Source organism: Erythrolamprus reginae, chromosome 4 (genome assembly GCF_031021105.1).
Source record: "Erythrolamprus reginae isolate rEryReg1 chromosome 4, rEryReg1.hap1, whole genome shotgun sequence".
NCBI lineage: Eukaryota > Metazoa > Chordata > Lepidosauria > Squamata > Dipsadidae > Erythrolamprus > Erythrolamprus reginae.
Window position 1 is genome coordinate 827,487 of NC_091953.1, and position 24,024 is coordinate 851,510.

At 50.7% G+C, this 24,024-nt stretch overlaps 1 protein-coding gene across 2 annotated transcripts in view; it reads left to right on the forward strand.

Annotated features, from left to right (window-relative positions):
* Nucleotides 1-18,449, forward strand: part of LOC139166153 (nuclear pore complex protein Nup98-Nup96-like) — a 44,347-nt gene extending 25,898 nt beyond the window's left edge. The window contains exons 19-33 of one of the 2 annotated variants that reach the window (XM_070749365.1): nucleotides 477-654; nucleotides 1,396-1,560; nucleotides 3,526-3,702; nucleotides 3,983-4,145; nucleotides 5,410-5,833; nucleotides 6,312-6,532; nucleotides 7,258-7,539; nucleotides 9,406-9,563; nucleotides 10,156-10,299; nucleotides 11,445-11,584; nucleotides 12,279-12,500; nucleotides 13,881-14,122; nucleotides 15,517-15,671; nucleotides 15,763-15,874; nucleotides 17,311-18,449. In XM_070749365.1, the coding sequence (XP_070605466.1) occupies nucleotides 477-654; nucleotides 1,396-1,560; nucleotides 3,526-3,702; nucleotides 3,983-4,145; nucleotides 5,410-5,833; nucleotides 6,312-6,532; nucleotides 7,258-7,539; nucleotides 9,406-9,563; nucleotides 10,156-10,299; nucleotides 11,445-11,584; nucleotides 12,279-12,500; nucleotides 13,881-14,122; nucleotides 15,517-15,671; nucleotides 15,763-15,874; nucleotides 17,311-17,528 (3,001 nt within the window). In that variant the 3' untranslated portion in view covers nucleotides 17,529-18,449. The remainder of the gene's footprint in view (nucleotides 1-476; nucleotides 655-1,395; nucleotides 1,561-3,525; nucleotides 3,703-3,982; nucleotides 4,146-5,409; nucleotides 5,834-6,311; nucleotides 6,533-7,257; nucleotides 7,540-9,405; nucleotides 9,564-10,155; nucleotides 10,300-11,444; nucleotides 11,585-12,278; nucleotides 12,501-13,880; nucleotides 14,123-15,516; nucleotides 15,672-15,762; nucleotides 15,875-17,310) is intronic. The other variant, XM_070749366.1, reaches the window with a different exon arrangement.
* The last annotated feature ends 5,575 nt before the right edge of the window (nucleotides 18,450-24,024 follow it).

The following is a 24,024-nucleotide window of genomic DNA, read 5'->3' on the forward strand; positions in this document are numbered from 1 at the left end:
GACTTTTTCAGAAGTCCGTGTTCAGGTTCGGCGTTTGCTCGAACACCATGCCGACTCAGCTTGGGGGGGGGACATCAGGGCTGCTGGACGGGATCCTGAATAGCCGGCTGGCAGAACCTGCTTCTCTGGCCCGGCATGAGGCGAAGCGCTGGAGGGCTGCGTCAGGCTCCATCAAGCGGGAGATGCCGAAAATCCCTGCCCCTAGTTCTCTCTCGGCGGCTCCCGGCCATTGCCCGATTGATGGAGCCTGACACAGTCCCCCCCTCGAGCGCTTCGCCTCCCGCCTTGGGGTTCGAACTTCAATGGGTTCGCCCAACACTCTCCACTAACCCTGCTGGAGACACTGGGATGGGACCTGCTCTTCTCATATTTGTCCTGACACCAGCTGCGAAAGACCATTTTGCCCCACTGCAGCTTTTACCTGTCTTCATTCCAACACCCCCTCTCCCCACCCCCCAACTTCCTCTTTTGAGCAGGCGAGCTGAAGTCACCTTGGATGGAGTTTGGCCCACGGACAAGACCACCCGTTTCTCCATCCGGAGCCCAGAGCGGCTGACCGAGATGAACTACGAAGGCCGCTTGGAAGCCGTCTCTCGGAAGCAGGGGGCCCAGTTTAAGGAGTACCGCCCCGAAACCGGTTCATGGGTGTTCAAGGTAGCCCCCTCTTCTGACCAGATATAAAGCGGGAGGGGGCAGAGGCCGTGGGGCGGTCAGAGCCCCCGTTCTTTTTAGACACCATAAGGAACGGGCGGAAGAAGAGCTTTGGTCACGTGTGGAAACGTATATTTTGGGTGCCTTGAAGAATAGAATAGAATAGAATTTTATTGGCCAACTGTGATTGGACACACAAGGAATTTGTCTTGGTGCAGATGCTCTCGGTGTACATAAAAGAAAAGGGACATTTGTCAAGAATCATGAGGTCCAACACTTAATGATTGTCATAGGGGTCAAATAAGCAATGAAGAAACAATATTAATAAAAATCTTAGGATACAAGCAACAAGTGACAGTCCTACAGCCCTGAGTGGGAGGAGGTGGGGGATAGGAAGGATGAGGGGAAAACCTAGTAGAAATAGAAGTGCAAATTTAGTAAAAAGTCTGGCACTGTTGAGGGAAATATTTGTTTAGCAGAGTGAGGGGGGGGGGGGTTGCAAAGAGATGGAGAGGGGAGGACTGTGGGGTCCCTGGTGGCTTTCTTGCAGACGTTTCACGACCCAACTAGGCAACAACATCAGTGCTATTATAATGACAGTGAAAGTGCTAATAAAAACCCATCACTGTTTGCTGTTGTTGACTCTTCAGAGGTTGATGGGCAGGACTTTGTTTTTGCAGGAGAACCACCTGCTCTTTTGACCTTCTGCTTTGTAAAAAAACCAACTTTCCCTCCTCCGTCCAGGTGGTCCACTTCTCAAAGTACGGCCTGCAAGACTCGGATGAGGAAGACGAGGACAACCTGGCCAAAGTGGAGGCTAAGAAGTTGAAAACTGCCCAGGTGCCCCTGCCAGGCCAGCTGGTGTCTCAGCAAATGGCTGCAGCTGGGAAGTTGGCCCCTCCTTCCAAGGTGGGTCAGGGGGGGGGGGGGGGGGGAACCAGCTGCCTTCTTAAAATGGCCACTTGAAAGGCTGCTTCTGCCTAAAGCCAAGCAGGCTGGAAATGGGTTCTCTGGGGGCGGTCCTGCTCCTTTTCCCCCTTTGCACCCAGAAGGGCCTTTGGCTGAGGTGGCTGAAGGGGGGCGGAGGCAAGACCGGGGAATGGCCGGCCACACCCAGCGTCTCCTGTCCAAGGTGCAGGCTCCTCACCTGAAGAGAGTCCCCTGAGTCAGAGGCAACTAAGGGGTCTCTCTGACCGGCCCCATCCGATAAAACCTCGTAGATAACACTGGGGAACAAGTGGCAACACAATTTCTGTTGAGTTTTATAGCTAATTGGGCCTGCTGGTTTCTTCTACCACGTCAAAGTTTTTCCCCTACGCCTTATGATATATAATATAGTTAATTAGGCAACACGAGCATCAAATGGCATTTTTGACCAAGCCCTCTTGCTCACTTCCCGGAAAATCTTGGTGCAGTCAGTGATGAGCAGGGTGAAAGATTCCACCAAGATTTGGAGGTCGTGGAGGCACAGGATCAAGGCAGGTGGGATGGACATAGGATGGGATGACCATGGTTGGAGCATCAAGTGAGAATCGCCAGATTAAACACTCCAGAAAAGCTATAAGCAAAATGTTTTACCTTAATATGTATAATTACCATTCAGTAAAAAAACAACTATATGTATGAAGAGAATTTAATTTGCAGTAACTCTTATAGCCTTTGTATGAATAAAATTATTTTTTGTAAATATTATAGTTGGTAAGTTTTTACTTTCCTTTATATGCACAATTTCTATGACTTTTGAGGGTCTCCTCTAGTTTAAAAAGTTGATGTGATGGACAAAAACTGTGGTTATTTCTGGATCCAGAAAACAAGTCACAGATTTAAGACAACGGAATTGCTGTTCCCCAGTTTAATAGAAGAAGTAGAAATTAGGGGCTGGGAAAATGGGAAGGCCCCTCTCAAAAGGAAGCATGGATATTTGTATGTATTCTGAGCCATGGTGGTGCAGGGGTTAGACGTTCTCAAAAACATCCTGCCCAGCTCAGGTTGGCTGGAATCGGACTGGCCACACTGGGGAGGAATTGGGCCGGGGGGCAAACCTCCTTTTATTTTTATTATCTAGCAAGAGCAGGGAAATTTCAGGGCTGGTTTGACTTTACTGCAACCAACACCCCGAGTAAAAGCCCCTTTCCCTTCACCAAATAAGAGTCGAAGGTTTTTCCTCCCTCCCTAAGGGGTCAGATCAGGGCAGGTCCTTTTCTTTTTAAAATAGTTTTAATACTGTACTTGTACATTTTCATTTAGCCTCCACAAGGGCTTTGTGAACAGTGTGTCACCTGGGTTAACTGTTCACATAATGATGTTCCCTTGCACCCATTCGCATGTTTAATGGATTCTAGTTCTAAATTGCTCTAGTCTTAACTTCGATTTCTACTGTGTCATGTGGTTCCAAGCATCTCCTACTCTTTCAGTCAAATCATATTTTCTCACGTGGCTTCTGATCTTTCCCCCAACTCACCGCAGATTGTGCCCACTTGTTCTTGGGTTCACTTTCCTATTTTTTATTTTGTAAGCTGCCCTGAGTCCTTGGAGAAGGGCAGCCTAGAAGTTGAATAAATAAATAAATAAAATAAATAAATAAATAAATAAATAACTTTCATAGCCAAATTGTATGAATGTTTTGTATGAATGTTGTGATTGGTTAATTTATGGGTTTTTTAATTAGGGTTTTATAATTTTTTAGATTTTAAGTTTGACTTCTTCTTATCGTTTTGTATTTATATTGTGGTCGTAAGCCGCCTTGAGTCCTTCAGGACTGGGGGGGCATAGAAGTTGAATTAATTAAAATAAATAAATCCCATGTTCCGGGTGTGCCGGCGTGTCCAGAGAAAAAGTGATGAGGAAGGTCTCCTTCTCCCTTGACCCCCGCAGAGCCCCGAGGCTGACCACCTGGGGAAGGGGCTGGAGATGGACAGTGACATGGTGGACGTCACTCAGGAGCTGCCGCCTGAGTCCCTGGCGGAAGAGAATCGGATGGAGGAACAGGAGCCCCTGCCGGCCTCGGCCCGTATCGCCTCCTCCCTGGACATCAACCCCCACACGCTGCAGGTGAGTGCTCTGCCTCCGTTGCCTACAGGAAGTGGGGTTCTTCCACACAGGGCGGGGGCTCCGTTTCCCCCTTGTTTGCCCTGGCTTTTATCCAGGAAAGAGCAGAAGGCTTCCTTTAAAACCCCTGCACCTGATGAGCCTCAAAAGACGAGCCAGTCACAACTTAAAACTTATAAAAGGAAGAGAGACCCGCGGAGTTAAAAGCCGGATGGGGTTGGGCTGGAAGACCCCTGAGGACCCTCCCGGCTCTCAGAATCTGTGTCCTGTGTCTTCTTTGCAGATCATGAAGGCTTCTTTGCTGGCAGATGAGGAAGAGCTGGACTGGGTGACCGATCGCCAGTTGGGCAAGCCAGCTGCAGAAATGGACACTTCCCCAGAGATCTGTTCTCCGAGGCTTCCCATCTCCTCCTCTTCTTCACGAGGGTGGAAGAGCCGCCCCCCAGGTACGGCCAGTGACCCCCTACCTGGTGAAAAAATAGCCAAGCTCAGAGCGCCTTGTGGTGGAGTCTCCAGCTAGAGTGTGCGGAGGAGGTGTGGAGAACCTGGCTAGCTTAGAGACCTCACAGGGGGGGCTGACCACCCGTTAAGGAGTGTGCAGAGCGACTCTGAGGTATCCAGGATACACAGGCGCAAAGGAAACGTGGAATTCTAGCAGATGTTCAGCAGGTAGTCGAGAGATATGAATAAAGGGTTCGGTCATTTAAACCAAACAGTTTAATGTATATAAAATTGTATTTACAGTACTTTAGCAAATATCATAGTCTAGTTAAACAATCCAATTATACACAGTCAAATCAGTCAATAGCTATCAATACATTAACAATACTACAAGCCTTGCTTGTACATCTTACAAATACATAAACCAGCATTGAACACACAGTTCTTACTACAGCAGTCACAATGAATCAGCAATACCAAACAGAAATAACACAGAGAGAATCACGCTTCTGGCTCCCTCTTGTGGCCATCTCCAACACTAACTCTTAGTGCTTCAATACATACAAGCATTCATTGCTGTTTGTTTGTTTGTTTGTTTATTTGTTTATTTATTAGATTTGTATGCCGCCCCCCTCCGAAGACCCGGGGCGGCTCACAACAACAACAATACAATATGCAGAGCACAAATCCAATATAAATTAAAAATGAAATTTAAAACCCGTAAATATTAAAAACAATCATTACTGCACAATCAAACCATTCTCGTGTATTACAGTCAGGAAAAAAAAGGTGGTAGTGGGGGGAAGAGATAATTATTCCCCCCATGCCTGGCGACATAGATAGGTCTTCAACCTCTTGCGGAAGGCGGGAAGAGTAGGGGCAGTTCTAATCTCCGGGGGGAGTTGGTTCCAGAGGGCCGGGGCTGCCACAGAGAAGGCCCTTCCCCTGGGTCCTGCCAGACGGCATTGTTTAGTCGACAGGACCCGGAGAAGGCCAACTCTGTGGGACCTGATTGGCCGCTGGGATTCGTGCGGCAGAAGGCGGTCCCGGAGATATTCTGGTCCGGTGCCATGTCGGGCTTTATAGGTCATTACCAGCACTTTGAATTGTTAGCTTGTTTATATATCGCCAAACCCAAACTATTACGTGCGTAGTACTGTTCCCAAGAAGCTGCTGTTTGGGTCTCCCTGGTTCCTTGTTCGAGAAGATGCAGCTACCAGGATTCCCGTTGTTTCCAGCCGCCATTTTGACTCCCCTCCCTGTTTGCAGGTAGCCGTCTGCTGCAGTCGAGGGTCTCCACGGGGTCTTTCCTGCTGCCAAGCACCTCCCTCCAGGACCACCACAGCCCCAGGACTCCCTCTCTGGGCGGGGCTTTGCAGGCCCCGCCTTGGGCTGCCGTCTCCCCGCTGGCCTCTGCCTTCGTCCTGCCGCACTCGGCTCCTGAGGTGCCCCTGAAGACCGTGGGCGTCCGCAGGCAGGCCGGCCTGGTGCCCCTGCAGAGGTCGGTCGCCTACGGGAAAGGACGGCTGCTGAAGGACATGGCCCTCTTCATGGGACGCTCCTTCCGGGTGGGCTGGGGGCCCAACTGGCTCCTGGCCCACAGCGGAGACCGCCTGAGCCCCCTGAGCCAGCCGGAGGATCACGGGGAGGTCGCCGAGTACGGGTTCCTGCCAGCCGCCATGGCTCCGAAGCAGTACGTCATTGCTCTGTAATCCTGGGGGGGTTCCGTGGGGCAGTGCCTCCCCCTGCCCAGTACAGCCAGGGGGGACCCTGTGGGCCTCTCCACTGCGTTTGGGCCACCCCACTCTCTGCGCCCCCTTGTGGACGTCCGTGACACTAGCCCTTAAAGCAATAGCGTTTCAATACATTTATACATACATTGTTGGTTTGCTTTGTAGATTGCCAAGCCCAACCAGTTATGTACATGGTGCTAACACACTCAAATGCTCTTCTCTAGGGGCTGATTAACAACGGGGGTGGGGAGGTGGAGAGTCTGAACGTCCAGTGGCGGGTAGTTCCAAGCACTTTTGATGGGCATTTCTCTGCACAGGGTAGGGTTTGTTCCTCAGCCCCCTAAATTCTCTGCAGCAGCAGCAAGGGAAGCACGGGAGTTGGGGGGGCAGCCAATGACCCCCCCCCACCTCCTCCTGTCTTCCTGATACCCTTCCCAGGGTCTCGGACTCCCCCTTCAAGCTCCACCTGGAGAAGCTGACCTTGGAGGGCGAGCCCACCGACCGCGCCTACCTCCTCCCGCTGGAGATCAAGCTGAAGCACAGCACCGTCCATCTGGATGACCCCTGCCCCTTCGTGGCCCCCAACCCCGGCGTGGCAGCCATCCACGAATACGCCGCCTGGGCCTCGGAGGCGTTGGCGGAAGGAGGAGGAGAAGAAGGTGAGGGGGCTGGGGGGACTTCAGGGGGGGGCACTGTGGCCAGGGTCTCCCCTTCCCGGGAGCAGCAAGGCCAAGGGGGACGCTGGGGCTCCCCCTCCTAGATGGCTTGGCAGGTTCAGCCACTGGTTATTTCGGGGGTCAGCAAGAGCCTGGGAAAGGCCAACGGGGGATGGGAGGAAGGCAGGGTCCAGCTCTCCACCCACCGGCCGAATCCCACTCCCACCCAGGGAGGCTGCCTGGGAAAGGGCAGCTGGTCCTCAACTTACGACCAGGTTTTCTAAGCAAGGCAGCGGATAATTTAATTTAATTTAATTTGAACGACTCAGAGCGGCTTACAACAATGTAAATTACAAACAACCATTAAAAAACAGTCTAAATTCTAAAACCCTGATTAAAACTCATAAAGAAAAGGTATAAGTGAGTTTTGCCCCATTTTATATCCTTCCTTCCCACTGTTGTTAAGCGAGTCGTTGTGGCTGATAGTTGTTGTTAAGTGACTCTGGCTTCCGCGTGGAGTTGGCTCGCCAGGCAGTCACAAAAGGGGGCCAGTCATAAATGTGGGGAGGGTCAGGCGATGGGGAGGCTCTCTTCAGGGCCGCCGTAACTTTGACCAGTCACTGAATGCAAGTTGAGGGCAGCCTGCAAAATCTCCCCAAGGGAAGGGAGCATGGGGGATCGCCAGCATGACTGACAGCCGCTCTCCCCCCCCCCCCCAATCTCCGCAGCAGCAGCAGCCGGGGTGGTGAGGGCCTGGGGCCTGGTCTGGCGCCTGTGCGAGGCGCTCTGGGGCCACCTGAAGGAGCTGGAGGGGCGGCTGGACGATCCCGGCGACTACGGTCTGCGGCTGGAGCGCCGGAGGGCCTTCTCCCGCTGGCTCTCCCGGACAGCAGCCGAGCGGATCCAGGAGGAGGTCTCGCTCCAGCAGAACGACAACCCTGCCGAGGCCGTCTTCAGCTACCTCTCCGGGAAGCAGATTGGCAACGCCTGCCGCCTGGCTCAGCAGTCGGGTGAGACCCCCCTGGTGGCTGAGGGGCCATTCGCATCTCGGTCCGAACGTTTCTGTGCCTGCCCACCCCCTTGGTAGAGAAGGACTTGCTCTGCTCCTCCAGTAACCCTGTGGGTGGACAAGAGGGGCCAGAGAGGCCCGAGGAAGGGGGGCGGCTGGACTGAAGGATTGCATGCAGTGGCATCCGGGTTAAGGCTCTGGGGAGACTCTCCACCCTCCAGGAGGCCCTGGTTCTCCTAAAGGGGGGGGGGAGGTTCCTCCCTTTGAAAACTGTTTTCCTTCTCATAATAGAATATTGAATAGAATTCTTTTTTGGGCAAGTGTGATGATGAGACACACAAGGAATTTGTCTTTGGTGCAGGTGCTCTCAGTGTGTATAATAATAATAATAATAATTATTATTATTATTATTATTTATTGGATTTGTATGCTGCCCATCTCCGCAGACTCGGGGCAGCTAACAACAATAATAAACACAACATGTACAATCCAATAATAAAAAACAACTAAAACCCCCTGTTATAAAACCAAACATACACACAGACATACCCTGCATGACTTGTAATGGCCCAGGGGGAAGAAAAAGATAAATTCATCAAGAGTCATGAGGTCCAACACAATGATTGTCATAGGGGTCAAATAAGCAGTCAGGAAACAATCCATATTAGTGTAAATCTTAAGGATACAAGCACCAAGTCACAGTCACACAATCCTAAGTGGGAGGAAAAGGGTGATAGGGTGATGAGGGGAAAAACGAATAGAAACAGAACCGAAGAAGCTTCTTGCACGAGAAGTGAAACATTTTCAAGGGGGGGAAAACAAGAAAGCCCAGTTTGTTTGTTTGTTTGATTTTTATGCCGCCCAGCTCCCTAGGGCAGTGAAGGCGAACCTTTTCCCCCTCGGGGGCCAAAAGAGCGGGGGCCTGTGCTATGGCACATACGTGAGTGCCCACACCCATCATTCAGTGCCTGGGGAGGGTGAAAACAGCTTCTCCTGTCCCCCGGAGGCCCTCTGGGCCTGTTTCCCTACCTCTGCTGGGCCCAGGAGGCTCGTGTTTCGCCCTCCCCAGGCTCCAAGGGCTTCCCTAGAGCCAGGGGAGGGGGGAAACGCCCTCCCCCATCCTCCTGAGTCTCCCTGGAAGCCAAAAACGCCCTCCCAGAGCCTCTGTGCGAGCCAAAACTCAGCTGGCCGGCACACACATGCACGTTGCAGCCGAGCTAGGGCAACAGCTTGCGTGCCAACACATATGGCTCCAGGTGCCACCCGTGGCCCCAATGCCCTAGGTTCGCCATCACTGCCCTAAGGACTCTGAGCTGCTTACAACCCAAAATATAACACCCAAATAACACCCAAAACCTATGAAACGGTTTTTAAACAATCAATATGAAACAGTGAAGCCCCTGCATATCATTTATGGCCGGATCGCGACGGTTACCATCATCTGATCTGCCACCCCAGATTGTCGCAGCAGCCGAGTCTTCACCACTTCCCAGAAGGCCGATAGGGTGAGGCTGGTCCAGATCTCAGGAGGTAGCTGGTTCCAGAGAGCTGGGGCAGCCACAGAGAAGGCCCTCCCCTGCAGCCCCGCCAGCTGACACCGTTTGGCTGACAGGACCTGGAGGAGACCAATTCTGTGGGCCCTTAGCAGGCGCTGAGAGCAAGGGGGCAGAAGGCGGTCTCCTTGCCCTTCGGACAGAGAGCCTCTTTGGGGGCGTATCCAGGGAAAGTCCTGCCAGGCCCCCGGCCCCTCTCTCCTGGTCTCGGCCTGTGGCGGGTCACGGCAGCTGCTGTGGGGCAGAGGAGGGTGGGGTGGGGCTCCCGGAGCTCTGGGGCTACCTTGGGTGCTGAGGGGCTCCTTCCGTTGCAGGGGACCTGCGCCTGTCTCTGCTCCTCTCCCAGCTGGTGGGCAGCCAGGAGGCCCGGGAGCTGCTGGCCCTGCAGTTGACCGACTGGCAGCAGCTCCAAGCTGACAGCTTCATCCAGGACGAGCGCCTGCGCATCTTCTGCCTCCTGGCGGGCAAACCGGTGAGTTGTCTGGCGCCTGGTTTCTTCCTTGCTGCCCTGGCGTTGGCCCCTTTTCTCAGCCTGCGTTGGTCTCTCCAGCCTTGAAAGACAGAAGCGTTGAGGGGGGGGGCTGGATCGAAGGGGATGGAATCACGCAGGGGATAGAAAAGGGGGATGGAGGAAAAACTAGGAGGAGGGGGCCACTCCCTAAAGCTCACAGGTCGGAAAGTGAGGACAAATCAAGGGAGATATTTCTTCTTCACCCAGAGGGTCCTTGGTTGATGGGATTCCCTTCCAGGAGAGGTCGTGACAGCTGTCAGCCTTCATGGCTTCAAGGCAGCATGAGACAGATTCAGGGATGCCGAGTGTATCATAGGTGGTGATTGAAACGGAGGTCCAAGTGCCACCTCTATGTTGGTTGACGCAGGGTCTCCTTGGGTCCCATTGTTTGGGGGTCAAGGGAAAGGGAGGGTCTGGCCTTCTCCTTCTGCTCAAGATCCCCCTGGACAATTGGGGGGCCAATTGTGGGACACAGGATGATGGACTCGAGGGGCTTTGGCCCCCTTCAGCCGGGCTCCTCTTCTTCTCATGTCCTTCTGTCTCTCTGCTCCAGGTGTGGCAGTTGTCCGAGAAGAGAACCATCAACGTCTGCTCCCAACTGGACTGGAAGAGGGCTCTGGGTGTCCACCTGTGGTACCTGCTGCCCTCCACCGCCCCCCTCTCGAAGGCCCTCAGCATGTACGAAGCCGCCTTCCAGGTCGGTGGTCGGGATGTGGGGCCTGCTTTGGGAAGAGGGCCTCCCTCCTTCACTTGATGCTAGGCATCCCCATCATCCCCAGCCACTGGTTGAGGACGATGGGGTTGAAGCCCTCTTCCTCCCTGTCCTTGTGATCATTTTTACTGTCCCCTCGGGGAGGGAGATGGGCAGTTTTGTTTTATTTTATTTATTTTTTTAAATCTTTATTGAGTATAAATACAAAAAACAACAAACATACAAGAAGCCAAACACACACACACAGCCACAAAAATTAAATATATACAAATCTATATCAAAGTATTTGAATACCAAACATTTAGCATAGATACCAACCGAGTAACGTTTCCTTCAGCCTACGAGTCTCCTAGGTAGATCAATACATTCCTGTCATGGTCTAAAATTCACTCATTTAAAAAGGTTTCCTCCTTATTTATATTCTATAGTGTGGTTCATTCATTTTCATTTGATCTTTTACCATCTGTGGTTTGTTTTAACAACAAGATGGACAGTTTTAAAATGTGTGTGTGTGTGTATCTGTGTGTCCCAGTGAGGGTATGGCTAGCTGAAGAAGGCCGAAATAGATCTATCCTAGTCTCCCTTAATTCCCAAATTCAGCAAAACCATGTGACATATATATATATAGGGAGAGAGGGGGGGGGGAGTCGGGGAGAAAGAGGCAAAGAGAGGGAGGGAGGGAGAACAGAGAGGGTAAGAGGGTCAAGGGGCAGGAAGGGCCTTGAGGGTCTCCAGCCTTCTCAAGCAGAAGAGAGAGAGAAGGAAGAGAGGGAGGGGAGAGTTTATAGGGTGGGGGGGGGGGAGAAGGAGACAGACTGAGAGAGAGAGACATCTATGCACCCAGAGGGAAGGGAAGGACTCGTGTTTTCATTAAACACAACATGGGGCTACTCATGGGGAGGGAGGGTCTATTGGCCAGAGTGGGGGGGGGGGGCTCCCATTTAGCTTTGTTCAGGGACCTGGGTGTGTGTGTGTGTGGAAAGGGGGGTGAGGCTTCCCTGTGACTGGAGAAGGCCTGGATGGAGCTCTGGGAGCGGGGGGGGGGGTTGATCGCGCCCCCCCCTCCCCAAGAGTCAGAGTGTCTGTGCCTGCAAAGGGGCCACCCGCCCACCCTGGGCTCTGTTCCGCAGGACTCCCCCGACGGAGAGAGGTACGCCTGCCCTCCGCTGCCCCCCTACCTCGAAGATGCCGGCTACATGGCAGAGGGCGAGGAGGACCAGCGCCCCCTGCGAGACGTCTGCTTCCACCTGCTGAAGCTGTACAGCGACAGGTGCCTCCTTTCGCCTTCTCCCCCCCCCTTGGGCCTTGGCTGGACGGCCAGGAATCCTGGAGGTCCCCACCCCAGAGGCCTGGGGCTCTTGCGCACGTTAACTGCTGGAAATGGGGCAGAGAAAGCAACATGTGGGCCTCTTTAATTCCCCCCCTCCCTCCCCCTCGGTTGCCTTGATTTCCTGCGGTCCCCAGTCCTATTTAAATTCTAAAATAAATTCTATTCCTCTTCTGGACTTCTGGTCACTACCTGGACTCTCATCCCTGCTCAGGAATTCTGGGCGTTGAAGTCCAGGGGCCACAGCTGCCCAGCCCTGCCCTTTCAGGCAAGAGTGAAGCTCACCATTTCTAGTCTGGAGCTTTGAGCGCCACCCGCCCTCCTTCCAAATCCGAGCTGATCCTTAATTCTCACCAGGGAAGCTCTGCTCTTGGCAGAAGTGCAGGGGGGGGGGGGGGGGGGGGGGCTTTCATTGCCCACACTTTGAGGACCCCCCGGTGCTCTCTGAGCTGGGTGCGTTTCCTGCAGAGGCTCCACTGGCCTCCTCAGTGCTAGCCAAGCCCTCTAATCACGGGCGACGTTACCTAGATTGGTCACGAGACGTCTGCAGCTCATGGGGCACCAGGGACCCCACAGTTCAAGGCAGGGCCGGAAATGTTCCCCCTCGGTGGGGCTTGACCTGGGGCTTCTCTTGCAGGTGCTACGACTTACACCAGCTGCTGGACCCCCACAGCGTCACCGCCGACCCCCTGGACCACCGTCTCAGCTGGCACCTGTGGGAGGCGCTCCGGGCCCTGAACTACACCCACCTGTCGGAACAGTGCCAGGGGGTGCTGAACGCCAGCTACGCAGCCCAGCTGGAGAGGGAGGGGCTGTGGGAGTGGGCCGTCTTCGTCCTGCTTCACACCCCCAATGCTCAGTGAGTGACCCCTAACCCTGTGGCCGCCTGGACAACACAGGCAGCCCTCGACTTGTGACCCCAATTGAGCCCGGAATGTCTTCTTTTTTGTAAAAGATTTTTTTTTGTGGATCCGTATATAAATCCATATACAGTGGCACCTCTACCTACGAAAAGGCAGGGAGAAGCCTCCGTGGGGCCCCTCTAGGAATCTCCTGGGAGGGAACAGGGCTGGAAAAGGCAGGGAGAAGCCTCCGTGGGGCCCCTCTAGGAATATCCTGGGAGGAAATAGGGCTGGAAAAGGCAGGGAGAAGCCTCCGTGGGGCCTCTCTAGGAATCTCCTGGGAGGAAGCAGGGCCTCCACCCTCCCTGTGGTTTCCCCAATCGCTCCCATTATTTCCTTTTCCATTGATTCCTATGGGAAAACCTGCTTCTTCTTACAAACGTTTCTACTTAAGAACCTGGTCACGGAACGGATGAAGTTCCTAAGCAGAGGGGTCACTGTACCTTCAAATACTGTGATATTACAGTAAATACATAATTATACATTTTAACCAATCATAAATTCTTTATAAATGTAACGCATTTTCCCAGGTATATTTTTAGGCAATGAAGTGCTTGTAAAAAGAAAAAGAAAAAAATATAAGTCTAATTTTGCCACCTACAATTTCTACCCATGAATTTCCAACAGGTTTTTCCCCATGATCCTTGTTAGCTTAATTTGCCATTTCTTCTTCCTCTTGTCTTTTTCATTTCTAAGCCCTCTTTGCTTCTCCATCTTCCTTAATCTCCTAATGAATCATTTATTTTTTCCCTTTTGCTTTATCTTAACCACAGGCCTCTCAGGAACCAATCCTCATTTGTGTCGTTTTCTTAAACTATCATGTGCTATTCATAATTTACCATCATTTATTAAATCAACATTGTTCCAAATCATTTCATTCTTCAAATCTTGAACAATAAACTTCCCAAGTACATCGAGATCAATCTCAAGTACCACATCTTAAATCCATCGTGGAAGTCTTGATTCTGTTTTGGTGTCTATTCTTTAATTATCCATCTTTCTGTTGCTAAGAAATTTTTTTTCCTGTTGCTAAGAAAGAATTGTGAATTTTGGCTCATTTCTTGACCTTTCCTGCAAGAGTTGTTCAGTTAGCCACACAGTTGTGAGGTGAATGTGAGCTCCCTCTTGACGTGGCTGGTTAGAAGTTCGCAAATGGGGGTCATGATTGTCATAAATACCAATATTTATGGACCGGCAGCCAGGCCTCTGAACTTTGATGACGTGACCATGGGTCGCAAGTGAGGGGGTCCTTTTTGAGACGGGCTGCTCTTTGTCCTTGAACGGAAAGTCCCAGAGCCTGGTTGCTTGACCCCCCTCTCTCCCCCTTTCCTCCCCAGGACACGGGAGCGAGCCGTGCGGGAGCTGCTGAACCGCCACTGCAAGCTGCTGGAGCTGCCCGAGTCCGGGGAGAAGGAGGCCTTCCTGACGCAGAAGCTGTGCGTGCCCCCGGCCTGGATCTACGAGGCCAAGGCCCTGTGGGCCCGGAGGGAGGGCGACAAGACCCGCGAGGCCCTCTGCCTCTTCAAGGCCGGACACTGGAACCAGTGCCACCAGCTGGTGGTCCGGCACTTGGCTTCGGGTAAGCGCCAGTCACTAGGGGATGTTAGGGGAGGAGGAGTCAGTTGAGAGCGTGGAGGGGGCAGGTGTCCAGCTAATGTCCCAGAGAGATGGGCAGTTCTTCAGATAACCAGGCCACATACATTTAATGTATAAATATTACTCACATTAGGATAATAATAATAATAATAATAATAATAATAATAATAATAATGTATTAGATTTGTATGCCGCCCCTCTCCGAGGCCTTGGAGTGGCTCAAATATTGTACTCGGTAACAGTCCGAGTCATTCACAAATACAGTCGTACCTCTAGATACGAGCTGCTCCGCATGTGAGCATTTCAAGATACGAGCCACGAGGGGAGAGACATTTCTGTTCAAGTTCCGAGCTGAAATTCAGGATACGAGCCGAGCGTCCACTAGGTGGCGCAAGAATCCTTGCTTCTGGTTATCCCAGAGGGGAAAAGCAAAGTCTAAAGCCATTTGTTCCAGATACGAGTTTGCTGGAGATGCAAGCTCCCTTCTGGAACCAATTATGCTCGTATCTAGGGCTACTACTGTACAGCAATCAATATTCTCCTATTGAGGGGCGTGTATAAGTGCACCAGCCTGCCTTCCGCCCCCTCCCCTAATGTTTCTCTCCTCCCAGTATCGTGTATATAAATATTGTTATATCTCTGTATACCACCAAAACATAGTTGACAAAACAGAATGAAATAAAAAATAAATAGAATATACAATGCAAGCCTTACTCAACACAGATACAGACCAACATTTTAGACAGGGTGTCCAGCAAAGCGGGAAATCAGGGAATTATCAGGGAAATCGGCGGTTTGGGAAATATCAGGGAATTGACAGGGAGTTTGTGAAAAAAATGGAATAAATCAGGGGGCAAAATCGAACTATTAAAATGTTTAAAAGTCAGGGGAAAATTAAGAGGAAAAAAACCTGGACCGCGCTGCCTGGCCGAGTCAATAATAATAATAATAATATTAATTTATTAGATTTGTATGCCGCCCCTCTCCAAAGACTCGGGGCGACTCACAAAACAATATTATAGTGGCACAAGCAAAAATGAAGCTAAGTGTGGCCACAACTTGCTTCCTCAGCTGCCGCTATTTCTCCAGGGCTCGGCCCTACGACTGCACCTTCCCTTGATTGCAAGTTACAGGGAAATATATCAGGGAGTTTCAAAATCCTTTCCTCCCGGCCCCCCTGTTAGAGCACATAGCCCTTACGTTTGCTCCACCCAGCCATCCTCACAGTGGCATAGTCGTGGACACAAGGCAGCATCAGGGAGGGTCTCCTAGCAGCTCTTCAGTTCCCTTAACCCTCCATTGCTGGCTTGAGTTCTGCACTGGAAACCCCAGCTAGTCACACGCACCCACCCACCCTGCTCCCCTTTCCCTCCGCAGAGGCCATCATCCGTGAGGACTACACCTACCTGAAGGGCTTCTTGGAGGACCTGGCCAGCCCCCAGCGCTGCAGCCTCATTCAGGGGTGGGACACAGCCGGGCTGGTGTTCCTGGACTACCTCCAGGTCATCGAGATGGTCAGCAGGATCCAGCAGGTCAGGGGGCCACTGGGCAAGGCTTCTCCCCACCCCCCACAAGCGCCTGGGGGCAGGAGTGCTGACCCCCTTCCCTTGGGTCTCTTTCCAGCTGGACTGCACCAGCTACGAGCTGGAGGAGCTCCACTCCAAGGTCATCTCCCTCTGCGGCCGGATAGAGCTGGTCCAGTGCCACGGGGCCAAGGACAGGCTGGCTCAGTCGGGTAAGGACGGGTGTGACCCTGGGGAGGACGGGGCGCGCGGTTACTCTGTGTGGAGCCATCGGGCAGCACTGGGCAGGCGAGGGCTTGTGGGGGGAGGGGGCCCTTTTCTCCCCCCACCCCTGCCCAAGAGAAAAGCTGCCCGACCAGCAGGGGACCTTGGCAGCTTCTCCCCACTGCAGAGCCCACCCAGGCCTCTGGGAGAGGAGAAGAGAAATTATTTTATTTATTTTATTTTATTTATTTTGTCCAATACACAATACACCTTGGAGAGAATAGACATTAGGTGGAATGGGAATAGAATAGAATAGAATAGAATAGAATATATGGAATGGAATGGGAGTAGAATACAACTCTCTCTTGGCCAAGTGTGGACACACAAGGGATTTGTCTTGGTGCAGATGCTCTCAGTGGACATAAAAGAAAAAGAGACATTGGTCAAGAATCATGGGGTAAAAACACTTAGTGATGGTCACAGGGGTCAAATAAACAGGAAACAATCCATATTAATAAAAATCTTAAGGACACCAGCAACAAGTGACACTCACACAGTCCTGAGTGGGAGGAGAGGGGGGGTGGGAAGGAGGACAAGGCTGATGGCGGTGCAGCCTTCGTGAAGAGTTGGGAAGTGGTGAGGGGAATGTTTAGCAGAGTGATGGCGTTTGGGGGGGAAACTCTTCTTGTGTCTAGTTGTCTTGGTGTGCAGGGCTCTGTAGTGAGGTTTTTGAGGGTGGGAGCTGAAAGAGTTTGTGTCCAGGATGCGAGTGGTCAAGTCGATATTTTCAGGGCCCTCTTTTGGACTCGTGCAGTCCACATGAATCCTCCATGGAAGGCAGGTTTGCACGGAGGATGATTGATTGTGCTGGACTAGATGACCACGCCCTAGAATTCCCATGGGGAATCAGTTGAGTTTAATAGGTTTAATATAAAACTGTATCCGTCTTTTAGTTTAGGATTAGGATCTGCCCCCAGCAGGTTGAAAGAGGATTAAATATTTTGGGTGGATGGACAGATGGGAATAGAAATAATGATAAATGACAGAGAGGTGATAGACAGACTTGTGTGTGTGTGAGAGAGAGGGGGGGGGAGATTACACATAGATATACATCAGACAGAGGATGGATGGATAGAGAGAGAGATATATGAATAGATGGATGGGTGGGTGGAGTGAGAGATGGATAGAGAGAGAGAGGGATGGATGGATGGATGGATGGATGGATCCCTGTCTTCTCTCCGTCCTCTTGGTGCGTCTCTCCCTGGTCCAGGCAGGGTCCCCTCTTCCTCCCCTCCCTCTTCTCCTGGGAAATGAGCCAGGCTCCGTGGGGCCGAAGCCCCCTGCTCTTCCGCCGACCCCGCTGCCTCCTGCCTGGGACTGGGGCCTTCCCTGCCCCTGGGCTGACCGGCTGCCCCCTGCTTTCTCTCCCCCACCCCCCCTGCAGAGATGGCCAAGCGCAATGCCGACATCCTGCGCGTGGTGCTGAGCCTGCAGCACCCTCCGGACCCAGCCTCGGGCGCCACCCCCGACCTCCAGAGGGTCCCTCTGCGCCTGCTGGCCCCCCACATCAGCCAGCTCCCCATGCCGGAGGACTACGCGCTGGAGGAGCTCCGTGGGCTGACCCAGTCCTACCTGCAGGAACTGATGGTGGCGGCCCAGTGAGGAAGCCCCCCCGCCTGCTGCCCGTCGGGGGTCCCGGCCAGGCGCCCCGTTGGACCCAGTGCGTGGGGGGAGGGCTTACAGGATGCCACCTGCCTTCCTGCTTTTAGGGGGGGGTATCTAGCTTGCAAGGCAAGGAGGGAGGGGAGGGGCGCAGGGAGCTTAAGGCCAGGCTCTGCGGTGGGACCCCTGTGAGCCCCCCCTCCCCACTCCTCCCCACTGCTCTGTGGCCTCAATAAAGTCTGCTGCCCCAGAACCCTGCAGTGATGACCACTCCCCCCCACCGGTCTGGCCTTTGGCAGGCTGAAGAAGAGAGGGGGGCAGTGACCGACCGAGACCCTCCCTCCCTGAACTGACTCAAGGGGGGAGGGGGAGGCTAGAAATCAGTGTGTAAATAGTCCTTGATTTCACTGGAGGCTTGGTCAGAGAGTGGGGAGGGGGGTGGCCCTGGAGGGAGGGGTCTTTTCATGATGGCCCCTCCCCATCGGTTGGCCCAAGTGGAGAGGTCTTTGGAGTCCGGCCCCTGGACTTGCTTTCGCCCAGGGCTGGAGAAGATCCCCCACCCCACCCCCAGCAAGGGGGTCTCTCCCTCTTGAAGCCGGGGCAGCCCTGGGGGGTGTCCGTCCACTTGTGGGGAGGGGGCTCCGTGCGCTCACCACCTGCCCAGGGGACCGGCCTCATTGCCCCTTTGCACAGTCTCGGCCGGGGGTCTTGCAGGGGGGCGCCGGGGGTGGGGGGCTGCAGCTGGATGAGGGGGGGGAACGTGTGCATGGATGCTTGAGGGGGGGTTCCAGGAAGGTTGTTACGCATGAAGATTATGGAAAGGTTTTTATTAAAAAGTATAAATAAATGATCCAAATTATTTTCTTGTCTGTTTTTCTGGAAATGCTTTCTAAATAACAATAAAATGTTTATAGCATTTTTCTGATCGTCTCTTCCTTCCTTCGGTGTCTGCGGAGAAGGGGCGGCATACAAATCTAATAAATAAATAAATAAATTTTTTTGGGGGGGGAAGTCTCAGGATCCCACCTACAAAATTAAAGTGGAGAGGTGGGTGCCAACCCTGGCAATTCGTTTAGGCTCCAAAACTAAAAACAATTAAGGTACAAAATTATAATGCAGAGGAAAAAGTGGGGGGTGGGGGCATCATCAAGGAAAGTTTAAGGCCCCCCACTCAAAATAATATAGGAAAACATTCCTGTATTCCAATTCTCTTCCATATGGGGGCAGTTATAAGATAAAATATTCTTGTTTTAGTGGGTTTTTTTAATTGCATATCAATAACATAATCTCTTCATCTAAATTAAACACATAACTCAGAAATGCATCATAATGTCAATTAACGCAAATGCAAATATTACTCAATATTTGTATAATCAAGTGATGTTATCCACTAAACCTGTGGGCCAGGCCTTTCCACCTCTTTGGACCCTGCCCTCCTTCATTGTAATCAAATATCTCTAATAAAGTACATTCATATTTTTATTTACTTCATCCTACAATCCTTACCACATTAATCTTGGTTCATTGTCATTAACAGTTTTATTGTTAAGGGTAGGAAATAAATTCAATGAAAAGACAATTTGTATACATTAGCGATAGGATATTCTTCATTAGTCCAAAGTCAGTTCTGTGGTCAGTGAAAATGAAATTCTTTTTTGCTTATTTCAAATCTTCCAAAAGGTCAAGAGTATAAAAGATCAAATATTTCGACCAACACTGCCACATCTGGAAATCCAGCAGGTGTCGTGGTTACTAATAGCATCCAAAAGTAAATCAGAGTCTTAGGTAAATTATTCCTCAAAGTTCCAATTTATTAGCAGAGCCCTTTTGGCACATGGGGGAGAAACCCGAATCTGAAGCCCCCGGGGGTTTCTCCTCCCCCCCCCCAGTTGAAAGTCTAAGCCTTTGTCCCCCCCCCACAACCCCCAAGTCCAGTATCACATTGACCAATCTTCCATCTGCCAACTCGGCCGCAACTCCCATCTCCCTCCGTGCAGGTGCAGGAGTGCAAAGACAAAGGACGACCTTGACCATCTAAGAAGGGATTTGTTATGGCTACACGCCGACCTCCCTCGTGCAATTATTACCCCTCCCAAATTCATATAGCAAAGAATACATTTTAAAATAGTATTAAAAAGTGTGGCGAGCCAAATAAAATGGCTTTGGCCTGAGAGGGAGATTTCTGCCGCTTCCATCTGGTGTAGGGAAAGTGGCAAAAATGTCCCCAGATTTATGTGACTTTCAGCTACATAGAACATAGAAGACTGACGGCAGAAAAAGACCCCATGGTCCATCTAGTCTGCCCTTTTACTATTTCCTGTATTTTATCTTACAATGGATATATGTTTATCCCAGGCATGTTTAAATTCGGTTACTGTGGATTTACCAACCACGTCTGCTGGAAGTTTGTTCCAAGGATCTACTACTCTTTCAGTAAAATAATACTTTCTCATGTTGCCTTTGATCTTTCCCCCAACTAACTTCAGATTGTGTCCCCTTGTTCTTGTGCTACGATTTGCAAAATGACCTTTGCACACAAGGCTAGGTCAGACATCATAACAACAACAAGGAGTTGGAAGGGGCCTTGGAGGTCTTCTAGTCCAACCCTCTGCTTAGGCAGGAAACCCTACACTGCTTCGGACGGATGGGTATCCAAGTTCTTATAAGCTTCCAGTGTTGAAGCATTTGTAATTTCTAGTAGCAAGCTGTTCCACGGATTAATGCTTCTGACTGTCAGGAAATTTCTCCTTAGTTCTAAGTTGCTTCTCTCCTTGTTTAGTTTCTACCCATTGCTTCTTGTTCTACTCTCAGGTGCTTTGGAGAATAGCTTGACTCCTTCTTTGTGGCAACCTCTAAGATATTGGAAGGCTGCTATTGTGTCTCCCCTGGTCCTTTCTTTCCTTCCTTCCTTCCTTCCTTCCTTCCTTCCTTCCTTCCTTTTTTCATTTGCTTTGGGGAATAGCCTGACTCTCTCTTCTTTGTGGCAACCCCTGAGATACTGGAACACTGCTATTGTGTCTCCCCTGGTCCTTCTTTCCATTAAACTAGCCCAATTCCTGCAACTGTTCTTCCTATGTTTTAGCCTCCAGTCCCCTAGTCCTCTTTGTGGCTCTTCTCTGCACCCTTTCTAGAGTCTCAACATCCTTTTGTGCATTGTGGCGACCAAAACTGAATGCCGTATCCCACATGTGGCCTTACCAACACCTTATAAAGTGGCATTAACATTTCATGGCATCTTTAACTATTTAATGTTAACATGCAAACTAGGAAAACCAAGTAGGAATTAGGTGAGTCTCAATATTTTTTATTTGTCAAAATATTTAGTTCAGGGCTAAAGTTTTTTTGCCGCTGTAAATCTGTTGATTCATTAGGACTGTTGTGTTTTTAGCCACCTAGAGCAGCTACTGCAACCGCTGCTGGGGTTTTGCCTATAACGCCAATATTTCTTGAATATGATCCGTTCAAACCCAGTTTCACTTCCCTTTCATCCGTAGCAGCTTGTTCGGTGGGAGGCCCACACTGCTCCCAGCCAAATGCAAAGGGCCTGAAATGAAAATGACTTCGCTCTAAATGTTGAAACGAATAATAAATATACTTTTAAGAACTCCATGTTTCTTCTTCCTTTTGCATCTTCCTGGAGATGTCACTTTTCTCAAGTCTGTTTGTGTCTCCTTGTTTCCAACCCTCTCCTGCTCTCTCTCCTCAGCGTCGCCCCTCTCCCCTTGCTGGGGTTCTGTTTCCACCTGGCTCAGGTAAGGAAAACCCATCCGTGTCTGGCAGGCGACCTGCAGCCCTCGCAGAAAGTCCCCCTCCTCCTGTCTCCCTGAGAGCAGCAAGGCGGCTCACGTATCTTCACAGCCTCGGCAACATCTCCAGACGAGGAGGAGAGACCTAAAATGTCCCGGGCGGTTTGGTGGCACCGGTTCCTCTCTCCCGCTGCCTCTTGGCGGGCGTGAACATGTCGTGGACTCTGTGCACCTGCCTGCTCCTTGGGATCGCCCTGGGATTCTTCAGGGTGCCAGGTAGGCCCCCACCCACCCCTGGGATTTGAAGGCACCTGCAGGGAGTTTGTGCCTGACGAAAGGGGCTGGTGTGAAGGGCGGTTTGCTCATCTCCACAGCACAATCCTTGTGGCTCTCTCGAAGGATGTTCTAGCTACCGTATTTGTCAGAGTATAAGGCGCACTGGAATATAAGACGCACCTTAGTTTTGGGGGAGGAAAATGGGGAAAAGAATCTGCCTCCCAGGTGTTCATCTGGCCTGCATCCTTCGTCTGCTCAGCTTCAGCACATTATTTTATCCCCTGGTTAAGGGACTTTAAAAAACTTTATTCTGAGCGAGTAACCGTGAAAGAGCTTGCAAGCCAGTAAGAGCTGAGAAAATCATTAGCACCTGGTAGGAAACAGTCTGAGCAAGTAGAGCAATGGGGGGGAAACCTGCAAAGACTCAGGGCTTGGAAAACATTCTTTGCAGAGAGTAACAGTGAAAGAGCCTGCAAGCTGGTTAGAGTTGGGAACATCGTTAGCACCTGGTTAGGGCTGGAAAGAAACATTAGGAGCAAGTTAGACCAATGGGGGAAAACCCTGCAAAGACTCAGGGCTTGGAAAACATTCTTTGCAGAGAGTAACAGTGAAAGAGCCTGCAAGGTCAGAGCTGGGAAGATTGTTAGCAGCTGGTTAGGGCTGGAAAAAAGCTACAGTCCAAGTCTCCGGAGAGGGGTGGCATACAAATCTAATAAATTATTATTATTATTATTACTACTACTACTACTACTATTACTACTACTATTATTATTATATTATTATTATTATTATTATTATTATTATTATTATTATTATTATTATTATTATTATTATTATTTACATTCAGAGTATAAGACGCACCCAAATTGTCAGCCTCTTTTAGGGAGGAAAAAGGTGCATCTTATACTCCAAGACATATGGTAGTTGGTCCTTGAGATCCAGCATCTCTGGAGTCTTAGATCCTAAAGGAAGAACAGTGAGAGAATTGGAGGGACCTTTGTAGGGTCTTTGCCTTTCGCTCCGTGTTTCCAGTCTGGTGGCATCTCCATGGCAAGGCGGCTGGTCAACGCAGCCTTTGGGAAGAGCCATCAGCTACATTGCAATTCAATCAGCCCAGGGGAGGATTCAGCAGGGCTCGGAATTGGCATTGGTGTGTCTTGATCTGTAAGCGAACCTTACAAGATGTCATTAGACGTCCCCGGCGGGGGAAACAGGACACCTGTCATTAAACTTTCAAGCCAGGGAAGGGACCGCTCTACATTTGGCAGATTGCACCCAGGGGGAGGCGGGGGGGGGTGCCCATGGCAGAGGGGAGAAGGGGGTCAGCTATGACCAGCGGCATGGATGGACTCTCAGCTGGGTCACGTCACCAGGGCCTGCAGAATGGCCTAACCATGACATATAATAATGAAGAACTTAGTAAGAATAAGGATCAATCTTAGGGAAAGTGAGGATGGTGCTTATCAAGGGCTGATTTGTAGGCTGTACACGTAAGGCTTGTGGCATTGTAGCAAAAATATTGGCGAAAATCTTGATATCTTGAATAAACTTGAGAGCTTTGTTTGCTGATGATGACAAAGACAACTGGTAATAAAGACGATATGTACTTGGTAATATTTGGATTGTTATTCTGACTTATTACGTGTGTGAGTTTAGGCTGTTTACCTGAAGATGTTATTCCTCAAAGTAAACTTTAATTCAAGTGAGTATATATGTGTGTGGCTGAGTAGTTATTCACAACTCATCTCAGTCTAAACGTTTCTGTGTGTGTACAACCCTGGTAAACAAGGATCACTCTGAGTCCCCGAAGAAGAGGGCAGCCTTTCGATCTAACAAACACACAAACAAACAAACAAACAAACAAACACCTTCCTTGAAAGAGGGGGGGTTCCTCCAGGGAAATCCCTTCGGGGGCTCCTGCAACCCACATTCAAGGGGGAGTTTGACCTCCTGCCAAGGCCGAACCCTGGAGACTGTGGGGAGAGTTTTGCGCAGGCAGAAGGAAACACCACCCACTAACCACCGTTAACCACTATACTTAAGTGAAGTCTTCAATGCAAAACACTGCAGCAGGCTTTCTTGTAAAGATATATATTTTACTCTTCTTAGCAAAATGTTTCTCTAAATAAACGATCACCTTTGCATTTAACCACTATGGCAAACCACCCACAATACTATCATACAACTCCTATTACATCCACCACTGCACCACCCACAAAGCACTAACTGTTAACCACTCAGCACAAACCACTAAACCACAAACCACACCCCTGCAAGGGTGCTTTTTCCTTTATATAGGTTACAGCCAATCAGGTTGCAGCACAGCAAACCCATGATTACATACTGATTATGGCTACAGACCATTTTCTTGCATTGTAATATTACTTGAAGAAATGGAACCGTTTCCCTGCCCATCTTCAGCTCGGCAAGCCTTGCACCACAATGACCCGCGGGTGGCTTCCCCTGTGAGCATT